The sequence below is a fragment of the Photinus pyralis genome, unplaced genomic scaffold, assembly GCF_008802855.1.
Source record: "Photinus pyralis isolate 1611_PpyrPB1 unplaced genomic scaffold, Ppyr1.3 Ppyr1.4_LG6, whole genome shotgun sequence".
NCBI lineage: Eukaryota > Metazoa > Arthropoda > Insecta > Coleoptera > Lampyridae > Photinus > Photinus pyralis.
Window position 1 is genome coordinate 34,886,626 of NW_022170663.1, and position 13,767 is coordinate 34,900,392.

General features: G+C 36.1%; 2 protein-coding genes across 6 annotated transcripts in view; both read right to left on the minus strand.

The window, feature by feature from the left end:
* The window catches only part of LOC116173045 (neurocalcin homolog), a 57,637-nt gene that overhangs the window by 7,807 nt on the left and 36,063 nt on the right, over positions 1–13,767 (minus strand). The gene's annotated exons all lie outside the window — the stretch shown is intronic.
* Positions 1–13,767, minus strand: part of LOC116173046 (neuronal calcium sensor 2) — a 53,289-nt gene that overhangs the window by 3,645 nt on the left and 35,877 nt on the right. For all 5 annotated transcript variants that reach the window (XM_031490332.1, XM_031490328.1, XM_031490330.1 and 2 more), the window contains 2 exons: positions 12,050–12,182; positions 9,596–9,739 (listed from right to left, as the gene is read on the minus strand). In XM_031490332.1, coding sequence (XP_031346192.1) covers positions 9,596–9,739; positions 12,050–12,160 — 255 coding nt within the window. In that variant the 5' untranslated portion in view covers positions 12,161–12,182. The remainder of the gene's footprint in view (positions 1–9,595; positions 9,740–12,049; positions 12,183–13,767) is intronic.

Below are 13,767 nucleotides of genomic sequence, written 5' to 3' on the forward strand. Positions count from 1 at the left end.
ATTTTAAGAATTAAAAGAAAATGTGCTATTGTTTGCGTTTTGTTTTGTCCGTCCGTCCGTCCGTCCGTCTGGACCCACTTCACCCATACTTTTAGGTAACGGTTCGCGTGAAACAGCCTGTATATCACTATATAACATCACTTAAGAACCTTTATTTGAAATCGCTTGAAATCTAATGGAATAAATACTACACCAAAACAAATATTGTCCCAAACATCCATCCAAGCTTAGGCATTACGTTAGATAGTGATTACGGTAACCCCCAACGGATAACGCAAGAACGTCCCTCGTTAATTAATAAATTACTTTCCAGACCTTGATATTAAGCTGTGTTTATGTTTATCTTGTCCTCGTTGAATAGACATTAATTGGAAAACACAGCTGGAAAATGTGATTTATACGCACAAACGATTAAATTCGCAATAATGTTACGGTAACAGCAGGATACGAAAGCACCTTGCTATAAAAGTTATAAATGATCTGTTGACAATAAATTAATCGTCATAAAGAATACAATCACAATGTTAACAAGTATAAACGTCAGCATAAATTTAAAAAATCATTATTTTTATGATCTATTGGTATAAATTGCTTTATTATGCCAGTGCCCATGTAATGCATTAAATTTTGCTTTGAACGGGTGTATTATCGACTTTAGATGCTGCTATTACTATGGTTTTGTAGTGAAATTCTCTTATACGTACCGCTTAAACAAAAACCAAATTAAAAAGCTGTATATAAGGAACAAGTACCACTAACGAGGCTAGCTACAATGGTAAATTTTTAATTCGGAACATACAATCGGGTGCAGGAAGTTGGCTACACGTATGAAGCACAAAAGAGGCGACCAGGCTAAATCCTTAGTGCTTCGTTAGTGCTTCATTGTGCTTCATACTCGAACCCAGCCACACCTACGGTTTTTGAGATACGGGACCTCAAAGTTAGTACCTGGAAGTTGGCTACAACTTTTTTCTTTTTGAAGCACAAATGAGGCGACCAGGCAATATCCTTAGTGCTTAGTTAGTGCTTCATACTCGAACCCAGCCACACCTACGTACGGTTTCTGAGATACGGGACCTCAAAGTTAGCACCTGGAAGTTGGCTACAACTTTTTTCTTTTTGAAGCATAAATGAGGCGACCAGCCTAAATCCTTAGTGCTTCGTTAGGCTTCATTATGCTTCATACTCGAACCCAGCCGCACCTACGGTTTTTGCGATACGGGACCTCGAAGTTAGTATTTTTCCTCATCCCGGTGGTCATCTACACGTGAGTCTGGGTTTTTCTGACTGTTTTGTTCTTGGAATCTGCCGCGCCGAGAGTGGTTGTTCCTTTTGAAACTCTTCAACAAATGTGAATCATAAGCAAAATAAATCCTCAACAGCTTAATAAACAACACGTTTACTAGTGCAGCGGAGAGAGCCGCGAAATCGTTCAAAAAATTTTTTCGGAGTAGAAAGAATTGGGACCCACACCATTTTGTTCAGAAATGTTTGAACCTTCAGAATCTCGCTTTACGACATTTTCCCGTGGTCCTGACAAAAGTTATAGGCCGCTAAAGTTGAAATTTACTCATTTTCGCGCGCGCGACTAGACCACCGAAAGTATTTATTTTCTCAGCAACTAAGCGATATACATCAATAATTCCTTTTGTAAAATGAAAGTACATTTATAGCAGAATCTAAAGCATTCAATTTACCTACCTTGTTATGCACAGTTTTTAGAAAAATGACCGTCAACTTCCAAAATTCGTGTAGCAGATGAAAAGTGCGCACTTTGAACTCTCATAACTTTTTATTTCACGATATCGATTTCCAATATTTATAGCTCATTCGATGCTCCAAAGCATTGTGATTATTTTATTTTCTATAACATTACCGTGAATTTTTCATAATAAAAAAGTTACGGTCATTTAAGTAAAAACCTACCGACCTCGCCGAGTCGGTAATCGCGAGTGAGACGGAGAGGGAAGGATAGTCAGCAGCGTTCGCTAAACAAGGAGCGATGCTTAAGAGATTTTACTTTACTAAGAAATTTCTCTCCGAATACCAAAACTAGCTATTTAGGCCGTTTAGTTTACAAATGCATTCCGCCGAGTTGCATTGTAAAATCTCAAACAATTCATTAACTCCATGTATCTCAGTTCTTTGGTGAAATATATAGGTACAAATAGGTACCTTTCCCTGTAAATTTTGGGGGTTACTCCACATTAGGTATCTCTTGTGCTGTGCTGTATATTGCAAGATCAGCAGTAACAACGGTATGATTTTGTCCCAAAGATTCAGGCTTGTTTTTTGATTTCACTAGACGATTCATTCATTCATTCATTCATTTTTATTTAATTCCTTCGACAAATAACATTTGTATGGAACAAGTCAATATAACATTAATTAAACAAACGAACAGTTAAACAAACAAACAATTAAATATTGGAAGATATAAAAAATTCTTGTATGTTGTAGAAACACCCATTGACTAGATAATCGTACAATTTCTTTTTAAATTTTTTCCATGTAAGGCAAGTTCGATGGTTAGGATGGTATTGTAGCTCGCTGCTGGAGAATTCAAAAACGGCATAGGTATATTATATTGAATGGTAGATACCGGAACTTACTTAGGAGGATTATCAGCAGGTACTTAGGCTGTTAAAGTCAGTTATCTGGTCGTTATCTAGTGATAGGTAAACGAGGAATTTGGATTTCTTCTGTCGATGTATCTCGCTTTTGAAAAAAGACTGTGCGTTGAATTTTTTTCGTCTGTTTCCACAGAATATAGCCTACTTATTCTCATTCTGTGACGGTTTCCTCGTTGATGTCGAAGTTATTAATGGTCGCTGTGATAAAATTATCATTTTTTATTTGACAAATTTTTGTGAAATGTAGGTAGACACCCTTAGCAGAACATGTAATATTGACGTTTACTGTACTTGTTATGCCACTGTCGGAGAACATTTTCTGACCCGAAAGACCAATTTGCAAATGAGTCAGAGTGTAACTTTTGTTTGAAAAATGACCTTAAGAAAAACTGTTCAATAATTTTGTTCCGTAAGTATGTACCTAGACAACAAACTTCGTGGAATTTTGTCAATTTTCGTTGTCCGGCCAAGAATTGCAGTGGAATTATTTTTTTCGAATTTTCAAAAACTAATTTCAGATTCAAAAACCACCAGATACCAAATTTCGTCGAAATCAACATTTTTTCGCACCCCTATTGAGGGGTGTGTCCTTTTGCGGTAGGAATTTTGAAAAATTATTTGCAAAACCGGAAAGGGCATACAGCAAAACCTATTCAAAGACTTACCACCAGTCTCTGTAACTGTTGCTGAGAAAAAAAGAAACTTTACCACTTTTTTGAGGGTGGCTCCTAAACGAATACATGGATTTTTTTTTTGGTGTTTGGATCCATCGTTCCTTGAAATGGGGGTTGAAATATATTGTGTGATCAAAACTCTCTAAACCTTCCCCATATAGTTTTTATTCGTTGAAGTTTTTAAAAATAAAAGCGACTATAGCTTCGGCGTACTGCCATCATCAGGCGATGTGAAATTTAACAGGAAAACGGTAAGTTACAAACGTTGAAGACGAATAAGACGAACATGTTGTTTTTTAATTATTAACTGGCCGAAGCCAAGTGAAAAAACCTGAAGGGTGGTTAAACCGGAAAGGTTGTCCTAAGTTTCAAAACGAATTATTATCAAGCCTTGTTAAGTTAAGACAACCAACCGGAGGGTTGAATTATTACATTAAAAGTTGAAAGTTGAATTTAACACATTTCAAAAGAACCGGGGGGAAAAAATAAACTCATAAAAGTTTTGAACCTATTGAGATGACGACATATTTAAATTATTTAAGTTAAGTTTAAATTCGAGATCATGCAGACGGCATGTCTAGAAATGATTGACCACCAGGTTTACCTATCACTAGATAACGACCAGATAACTGACTTTAACAGCCTAAGTACCTGCTGATAATCCTCCTAAGTAAGTTCCGGTATCTACCATTCAATATAATATACCTATGCCGTTTTTGAATTCTCCACCAGCGAGCTACAATACCATCCTAACCATCGTCTAGTGAAATAAAAAAACAAGCCTGAATCTTTGGGACAAAATCATACCGTTGTTACTGCTGATCTTGCAATATACAGCACAGCACAAGAGATACCTGATGTGGAGTAACCCCCAAAATTTACAGGGAAAGGTACCTATTTGTACCTATATATTTCACCAAAGAACTGAGATACATGGAGTTAATGAATTGTTTGAGATTTTACAATGCAACTTGGCGGAATGCATTTGTAAACTAAACGGCCTAAATAGCTAGTTTTGGTATTCGGAGAGAAATTTCTTAGTAAAGTAAAATCTCTTAAGCATCGCTCCTTGTTTAGCGAACGCTGCTGACTATCCTTCCCTCTCCGTCTCACTCGCGATTACCGACTCGGCGAGGTCGGTAGGTTTTTACTTAAATGACCGTAACTTTTTTATTATGAAAAATTCACGGTAATGTTATAGAAAATAAAATAATCACAATGCTTTGGAGCATCGAATGAGCTATAAATATTGGAAATCGATATCGTGAAATAAAAAGTTATGAGAGTTCAAAGTGCGCACTTTTCATCTGCTACACGAATTTTGGAAGTTGACGGTCATTTTTCTAAAAACTGTCCATAACAAGGTAGGTAAATTGAATGCTTTAGATTCTGCTATAAATGTACTTTCATTTTACAAAAGGAATTATTGATGTATATCGCTTAGTTGCTGAGAAAATAAATACTTTCGGTGGTCTAGTCGCGCGCGCGAAAATGAGTAAAGTTCAACTTTAGCGGCCTATAACTTTTGTCAGGACCACGGGAAAATGTCGTAAAGCGAGATTCTGAAGGTTCAAACATTTCTGAACAAAATGGTGTGGGTCCCAATTCTTTCTACTCCGAAAAAAAAAAACTACCTCAAATAAGCGAGTTAGCGCCGGCTCTCCGCTGCACTATACAGTTTCAGTCAGTTTATCTCTAAAAACTGCACATGTTTAAGTACTGAAGTGAAGTGAATTTGTGAGAACGTGCTACGTGTAATAAAAACAGTTAAAGGAGATTTCGATATAATTAGGTAAGTACTTAATAAAGTAAGGTTAGCAACAGTTTAGTAATTCAAGGCAGAAAGAACATAGAACATTACTTGATAATTTATTTTTATTAAAAGGCTGGTTTTACGCTTGAGATGTAGTTTCGGGTGTCCGTGTGTTTCTAAGGGTTCTCTATGAAAAAATTAGTCTCGAAATTAGTCATCTCAATAGCGATTAAACTTCTACGTCCAATTCTAGATATCATACTATGTAGTACGCCAGTGAGTACTCTATCGCGCACAGGGTTAAAAGAAGAACCAAGAAAGAACGTTATTTGCAGGCTATTCCTAATAAATGGTAGCCCATCTACATCATTGTAGATTGGCATTGAATAATAAATTCAGAATTATTATGGTAACGAAGCACTAAAGATTTAGCGGGGTCGCCTCATTTGTGCTTCAAAAAGAAAAAAAGTTGTAGCCAACTACCAGATACTAACTTTGAGGTCCCGTATCTCAAAAACCGTAGGTGTCGCTGGGTTCGAGTATGAAGCACAATGAAGCACTAACGAAGCACTAAGGATTTAGGCTGGTCGCCTCATTTGTGCTTCAAAAAGAAAAAAGTTGTAGCCAACTACCAGATATTAACTTTGAGGTCCCGTATCTCAAAAACCGTAGGTGTGGCTGGGTTCGAGTATGAAGCACAATCAAGCACTAACGAAGCACTAAGGATTTAGGCTGGTCGCCTCATTTGTGCTTCAAAAAGAAAAAAGTTCTAGCCAACTTCCAGATATTAACTTTGAGGTCTCGTATCTCAAAAACCGTAGGTGTGGCTGGGTTCGAGTATGAAGCACAATCAAGCACTAACGAAGCACTAAGGATTTAGGCTGGTCGCCACATTTGTGCTTCAAAAAGAAAAAAAGTTGTAGCCAACTACCAGATACTAACTTTGAGGTCCCGTATCTCAAAAACCGTAGGTGTCGCTGGGTCCGAGTATGAAGCACAATGAAGCACTAACGAAGCACTAAGGATTTAGCGGGGTCGCCTCATTTGTGCTTCAAAAAGAAAAAAAGTTGTAGCCAACTACCAGATACTAACTTTGAGGTCCCGTATCTCAAAAACCGTAGGTGTGGCTGGGTTCGAGTATGAAGCACAATCAAGCACTAACGAAGCACTAAGGATTTAGGCTGGTCGCCTCATTTGTGCTTCAAAAAGAAAAAAGTTCTAGCCAACTTCCAGATATTAACTTTGAGGTCTCGTATCTCAAAAACCGTAGGTGTGGCTGGGTTCGAGTATGAAGCACAATCAAGCACTAACGAAGCACTAAGGATTTAGGCTGGTCGCCTCATTTGTGCTTCAAAAAGAAAAAAAGTTGTAGCCAACTACCAGATACTAACTTTGAGGTCCCGTATCTCAAAAACCGTAGGTGTGGCTGGGTTCGAGTATGAAGCACAATCAAGCACTAACGAAGCACTAAGGATTTAGGCTGGTCGCCTCATTTGTGCTTCAAAAAGAAAAAAGTTGTAGCCAACTACCAGATACTAACTTTGAGGTCCCGTATCTCAAAAACCGTAGGTGTGGCTGGGTTCGAGTATGAAGCACAATCAAGCACTAACGAAGCACTAAGGATTTAGGCTGGTCGCCTCATTTGTGCTTCAAAAAGAAAAAAGTTGTAGCCAACTACCAGATACTAACTTTGAGGTCCCGTATCTCAAAAACCGTAGGTGTGGCTGGGTTCGAGTATGAAGCACAATGAAGCACTAACGAAGCACTAAGGATTTAGCCTGGTCGCCTCATTTGTGCTTCATACGTGTAGCCAACTTCCTGGACCTCATACAATCCAATGTTCAATTCGCCAATGCATCGATATGCCTGACAGTTATGCAACCCACCTTACACAAATTTGACAAAAGTGTAAAGAAAAGAAGATATTTCAGATACGTATTCGCCCCATTTGTTTAGCAGATTCCACGTATTATCTGTGAAACTATCTTAACAGTCTTAAAGTGGTTTGATAGTGTTTTTCAGGTACTGGAATGTTACTCATTTGCTGTAAATTGCGAAATTCAATATGGACATGTATGAAATTTCAAATTCTTTAGGTAATTTAAGAACAGTGATGTAGTAAATGGATTTTCTTCTATGTAAGCAAAAATATTTAACTTCATTTCTACAATTAAAACATGGAAAGTTCTTTTTCTGGTGGAATGTTCATTAACAATTCAACCATCAACATTTTTTTAATGCTGCTGCGAGTTGTGCCAATTGGCGGAATTTGCTTGTCAGGATATTTAGCAGAAAATGAGTATGATTATTGAAATACACCTGCGGCACTTCCATTTTTTCTTCTTAATATAATATAATTATTAGAAAGTGAACATAAAACCTTCCCCATACACTTGGAATAATCTTTAATTGTAATGCCAATTACAATTACAATTAAAGATTATTCCAAGTGTATTCCAATCTCTGTTGAACTCGAAATGGGGTTGTATGATAATTATTAGAAAGTGAACACAAAACTTTCCCCATACACTTGGAATAATCTTTAATTTCACAATGCCAATTACAATTACAATTAAAGATTATTCCAAGTGTATGGGGAAGGTTTTGTGTTCACTTTCTAATAATTATCATACAACCCCATTTCGAGCTCAACAGAGATTGGACACCAAAATTAATATAATTAATAATCTTAATGTAATGTGCGAGCAAATCACGTGACTTCATTATGCGCAACTACAAATCATTACCAACGTTAATGCGCTAACTTCTTTGTATTTTGTATATGTTCGTTCTAAAATGATATACTTTGCCTTAATTTGGACTCCTTATACTAAAAGTGATATTTCTAGGTTAGAAGGTGTCCAGCGTAAGTTTTCAAAGTTTTTGCTTTATAAAGTTGAAGGTAGGTACACATCCTGAGAGGGGATACCCCTATTCGTTACTGTTATCCAAATTTGACATCTGTTCCTTGAAGAAAAGGAAGGTTAGGAGTAGTGTTATTTTTCTCTATAACTTAGTTCATAATAAGGTTGACTCTTTGCTACTTCTAAGTTTGTTAAACTTTCCTGTTCCTACATATACGTCGCGTGGCCCAATTATCTTTTATTGTGCTATGCGTATACTAATATATTATGATACTCACCAATTCATACGATGTGTACACATTTTAACAGTGTGTAATACATGCGATATTTACCATTTAGATCCGAGAGAAATAATAAATTCACTTTACAGTCAATTTTTATTGTTTCACTCCAGACCTATTAATAATCATAATTGTTTATAATGCATTGTTTCATTTACAATGCAAGAATTAGCAATTACAAACATGTGCTGTGACTTAAATTCGGACAGTTTCTTATTCGATGACAATTTTTTTTACATTTAAAACAACGAATTGATTCGTCAGATTTGCGCTGGTATTTGCGAGGCTTTTTATCATCGCGTTTGTTCGGATGAGACTTGGTGTGCATAAGTTTAACATTGTCTTTAGACATTCATGTGGAAGCAAATACTAGCGCATATTTTCATTTAAAAAACAGTCTCTGTGGTGGGGGGAAGACGGGCAAGGTTGACTTTGGCCGTTGCCGCCGATTTTACAAATGTTGTGCATCGCAGAGATCTTCTCGCTAGCATTTCCTACTTCTTCCTGGATCAAGAAAATTGCTGATGAGGTCTATTCAGTCAGGTTTTTATTTTGAGAAAGTTGTACCATTTGATCTTTCCTTAAATAGAGAAGAATCTCTCATCTGAGCGCCGTGGGAGTACGTTTACTTATTCAGTGTACATATGTTCACATAAAATTAAAATAAATGTAACTTGTACTATGTAAACATAAAATAAACAACGTAAGCATATATGTCCACTATAAATGAAATATAATATATACCTTGCATTAAGATAGTTTATTTCAAAAAACTGAAACAAGAGCCAGATTTCTCGTTTTTCGAGCGCCCTGTGTGTGGCACAGTTTTCGGACCTAACAACATATGTCCGAGCATATGTCTACAACCATAAAACGATTTTAGTTTCATTCAGGCAGTTAAAATTTGATATGAAGAACCATAATGTCTCTTCCATAGACATGGACGTTTAATGGGTATACTAAAAGCACGACCTCTCTGGTAATGCATGTTTAGAATATGAATAATTTAGGAATAAAAATACTTGAGATGACGGAGCTCTTAACGTAATAAATATTGTGTAATATAAATGGTAATGATAGATAAATTGATGTTTTAATTCAATATAAATGTTTATTTTTCTTACATTTTCTGTTCACATTCGCTCGAATTATACTGAAAGAATTTTTATTTTACGCCTCCAAAAGTGTATTTAAATAACTGTTACCCCTAACATCAATCTCACGTCATAATATCCACAAATTTTGATATACCTACATCATAAAATTCAAAATTTTACCAATAAAACAAATGTCAACTAGAGAAGAATAAACTAATGAATCAACAAAATTTAAAAATAATAAAAAAAAGGAACGCAATTTTTACACACACAAAAATCAGTATTACACCTACCTTAAAGTCGATGTAGCCATTTTTGTCCATATCGAAGGTTCTGAATACATGGTCGCAGAATTCTTCCGCATTGCCAGATGGGAAGAACATCTTATACATATCTACGAATTTGGCTGGTGTCAACCGACCATTGGGACAGTCTTGCTGCAAAAGTTATAGTATTAGATTGCAGAAGTACACAAGTCGAGCTTTTCTATAGAATATGAATTTATGCATACATCGATGCTAATTATGAGGTCTTAATTTGCATAAACAACTGAAAAACCATCTTTCAAACGTGATATAATAATTTTTTTTGTATAGGTGAGGAAATACATGTTATTTACATCGACAGATCTCACAATTCCACAATAGAATGGTACATTTTTTCTAAGCATTCTATCGCTGTCTGCCCTTACTCTTCTTTGCACTTTACAAGCATTTCATAGTTCGTGTCCAACGTGTTTTTTAGGTAATACTTAATGGTCACTTGCCAATTTGCAGTTATTTTCATTTCTTTGTTGAAATATGAGGGCTTATGCGGTCCTCGACAGTTTGGGCACTTCACACGGAGCAACTCCTTGTGATGGTATTCCGCAGAAACATCTTTGTTCATGCTTACAATTGATCGAAGAATGGCCAAGTTTTCGGCAATTAAAACACCTTCACCGGTTAGGTATATAATTGTACTTTCAGTGGGTCAAACAGTACCTGGTGCGTCATTTCACTTTCGTACAAGTGTTAGAAATATACAACACCATGACACCAGAGAGGACGATGTTGACAAAAACAGAAGAATATACCGTAGCGTAGCCATGGTAGTTCAAGTTATTTTAAATTTTCTATGAGAAACTTCAGAGACAGGCTTATGATCTGCACATTGCCTTTAGTGGACAAATGTTCAATTAATGTCGACTATATAATTATATAAACTACGTGCGCGAATTACGTAAATAAGATCGTAGTTAAATGAATATGTTACAATACCTCACCATATCCTGCATAAATGTGACAAGATGAAGTAGCATAAAGCCGCAGCGCTTGTAAATTAAGTAACTGTTGAAAGGATCTCTTGAATATTTCCGTGCGACGCTGCTGAATCGTAATCAAGCCCGTGCCTTAATGGAGGGTCGGGGTAATAATTTTGTGGCAAATACAGAAGCGTGCAATCTACGACGGTTGCTCAATTGAGCAATTTGGTTTCGAGCAAGCTTTGCGTAATATGCTCACCTCCTCTCAGGCCGCGGAGAAATTTGTCTTGTCAAAATGCCTTGTAGTTAACGGAAGGGCATCGCAATAATTAAATTTGGAAAGCAGGAGAGAGCCATAGAAGGCTTTTAATAAGGACGGTTGCGAAATACGCGCATCTGATATCTTAAAATCATTATCCCTTTCATAACAGTCATAAGGGAGGGGGTTAGCCTCAGATGCATTATTGCACGAGGTAAATGTTAAATTGTCTACGCCATGCGATAATAGTGCGTGACCACGTCTATATGATTTGAATATTTTGTCGATTTTTTCGCATTTTCGAGTCTTTCACCTTACCCTTAAATTTAAGTCACAGTGAATTTCAATGGAAATAAATGAGTTCACATTGGAGGTTATCTATTATAGGCAACATGAAATATTTACATCTGCGGAATATTGCAAAGTGGCGTGTGATGCAAAAACGCCGTGATAGGCTTAGGGGCGAATCTGTTACACAAGCAAAATTCCTTTAAAGTTTGTTCAAAATGAAAAGCTATTTTCAGAAGTGCGATTTGCCTCAGTTGTGAACAAGATTTGTGCAAACGAAAAGATAAACACGACGAAGTGAAGTTTCCTTGGCTGGCGAACGACTATCGTAGATCGGATTTTCAACAGGAATTAACGCGTTAGGGCAGTTTCTTGTTAATTTTCACGTATCTCGATTTACCAGAAGGGTGATTTGGGACGTTTCGAATACTTCTTATAGAAATGAATTATAATTAATATTACAGATATTTATATAGTGTCTCACTATTATCTTTCACAACATCTCCAAGGTTTACGAGCAAATCACCTCTGCAAAAATGGGGAGAAGAAATGTGCCGCAGGCGAAAAACCGGCATGAATATTCTGCACTTTCCACGATTACTTGGACGTAGCATCGGTAGATACTTTTTTGCGCAACGAGCGCCGCCCTCGCTTACTTTTTATTTGTCTTCTATGGCTACCTTTCATTGCTTTGTTTGAAAAGGTTTTATAACAAAAACCTAAAACTAACAGAAAAAGTGCATTAAGTATAGTTTTATTACTCGAGATATTGAATAAAACATTACCTTCTAATAAAAGTCTCTACACACGCTCTCGAAATAATTATATGGCCATTCGCCAGACATAAAAATGTGTTTTCCCATAAGAAAATCGATATCTTAGTATAAGTACCTACTTGGGTAATCCTAGGGGTAATCGATACCACCCAAAATTATGTAGACAATGCAGTGCACTCACCTTAAACCCCTTATACCATTCCTTAATCGTACTTTCATCATATCGGGTGTGCGATTTGAGGAAGTCCATGTCCTCTTTGGACAACTTGTCTTTGCTGCCGAAGCATCCCATCTTGCCTCGCGCAGCCCTTCACCTGTAACCAAAAGAGAACGATTATTGGCGGATTTTCGTCTATGCGAATTGGTACGAAATAAAAGTGTAGCGATCGACCGATGAGACGTACGTAAAATAAAGATATTGTGCGATCAGTATCGAGCTCAAAGGACAATTTTTGGGTTGGATTCAAGAAGTCACTTTCAGGGTATTGATTAAATGCAAATACTAAGTTACCAATAAACCGCAATAATTCAGACGAAGTTGATGGTAATTTTACTTACTAGACATCAATGCTTTATAATTTTTCTTTTCAAAAATTCACAATGTAACATTTTCAACAATTTTATGTTTGTTGTTTCTATATGAGACAGTTATTTCACATGCATTTATTCATTTCATTATAAAGGTCCTACAAATTTAGGTACTTTTGCATTTTTAATATGCAAGAAATAAAATTTCTTTATGAAACTACAGTAAACAGAAATAAATTGATGTTTAGCAATGTATCAAGTTCAAATTAGAGTATAGTTCGAGGTATAGTCTTATAATTTATGTCGTATTTATGTTTTAAAATGCTAATAACCACTAACATGTTTCTTATGACAAGTTTGTTTCGTAAATGCAATAAAATTAAGTACCTACCTATTAATTGAAATGTTATGCTACAGTAGAATTCTTCAAAGGATTTAATTCAACAAGCATAAAATACGATCGTATTCAATGTGAAAATTAGATGATCAATAAGGATTTATATTCATTTAGCATTTTACTGATATGTTTCACGAATTACCCATTTAAAATCATGTAATTTAAAAGTTTGCTACATATTTTTTTAGTTAAGTACTCCAGTATACAGTGATATTTCTTAATAAGTAGACATAGGGATTTATGTGTATTGTTTTTCTCGATGTCTACTTTCAAAAGGCAAAATCTCTTCTGAAGGACGCCTAATTTTAGGCATCCAAAAGAACTTTTTAAAACAAATAAACATCTGGTTGGTTTAACAGAAAGTAAATCTCTTACGCTCCTGAAACTGTTACCGGTACTATACCAATTGACAATATCAACTTTTTCTTCAGTTAAATACATCGCACACGAACGCAAATAAAAATACGGAAGTCAATATTGAAATTAATTAGCATGTAAATTGTAAATGTTGCAGCCATCGAGTTCAAAATTTCAAAGTAGGTAATTGAAAACCTATTGATTGTGGTGCAAATTTTCCTAATTTTTCCGAGCAAATGTCGTATTTTCATTACAGGGCCAAATTTCGAAGTTATTAACCACCAAATTTCAATGTACTTGGGCATCGTTGCCCGGTGCCCTATTGTTGGCCAGCATGACCGAAAATGAAATTCTGCCTACACAGGGAATTTATGGATGTGACGAAAATGTCACCTTAACGGTGTAAATATTAACCCCACCACGCGCTTGTCATTCCTTACGGTTTTAGGGTGGGTACTTTAAGTTACGTAAATAACTATGTAACGCAGATCAAAACAAAAATTCAGCATTTGAAAACATTTCATTCATTTAACGGCGGGAACTCGCTAGACAGCAATTACCCTTTGTACAATAATCTTAGGATCGAGTTGAAAGGTTTGTGTAATAATCTTACAAAG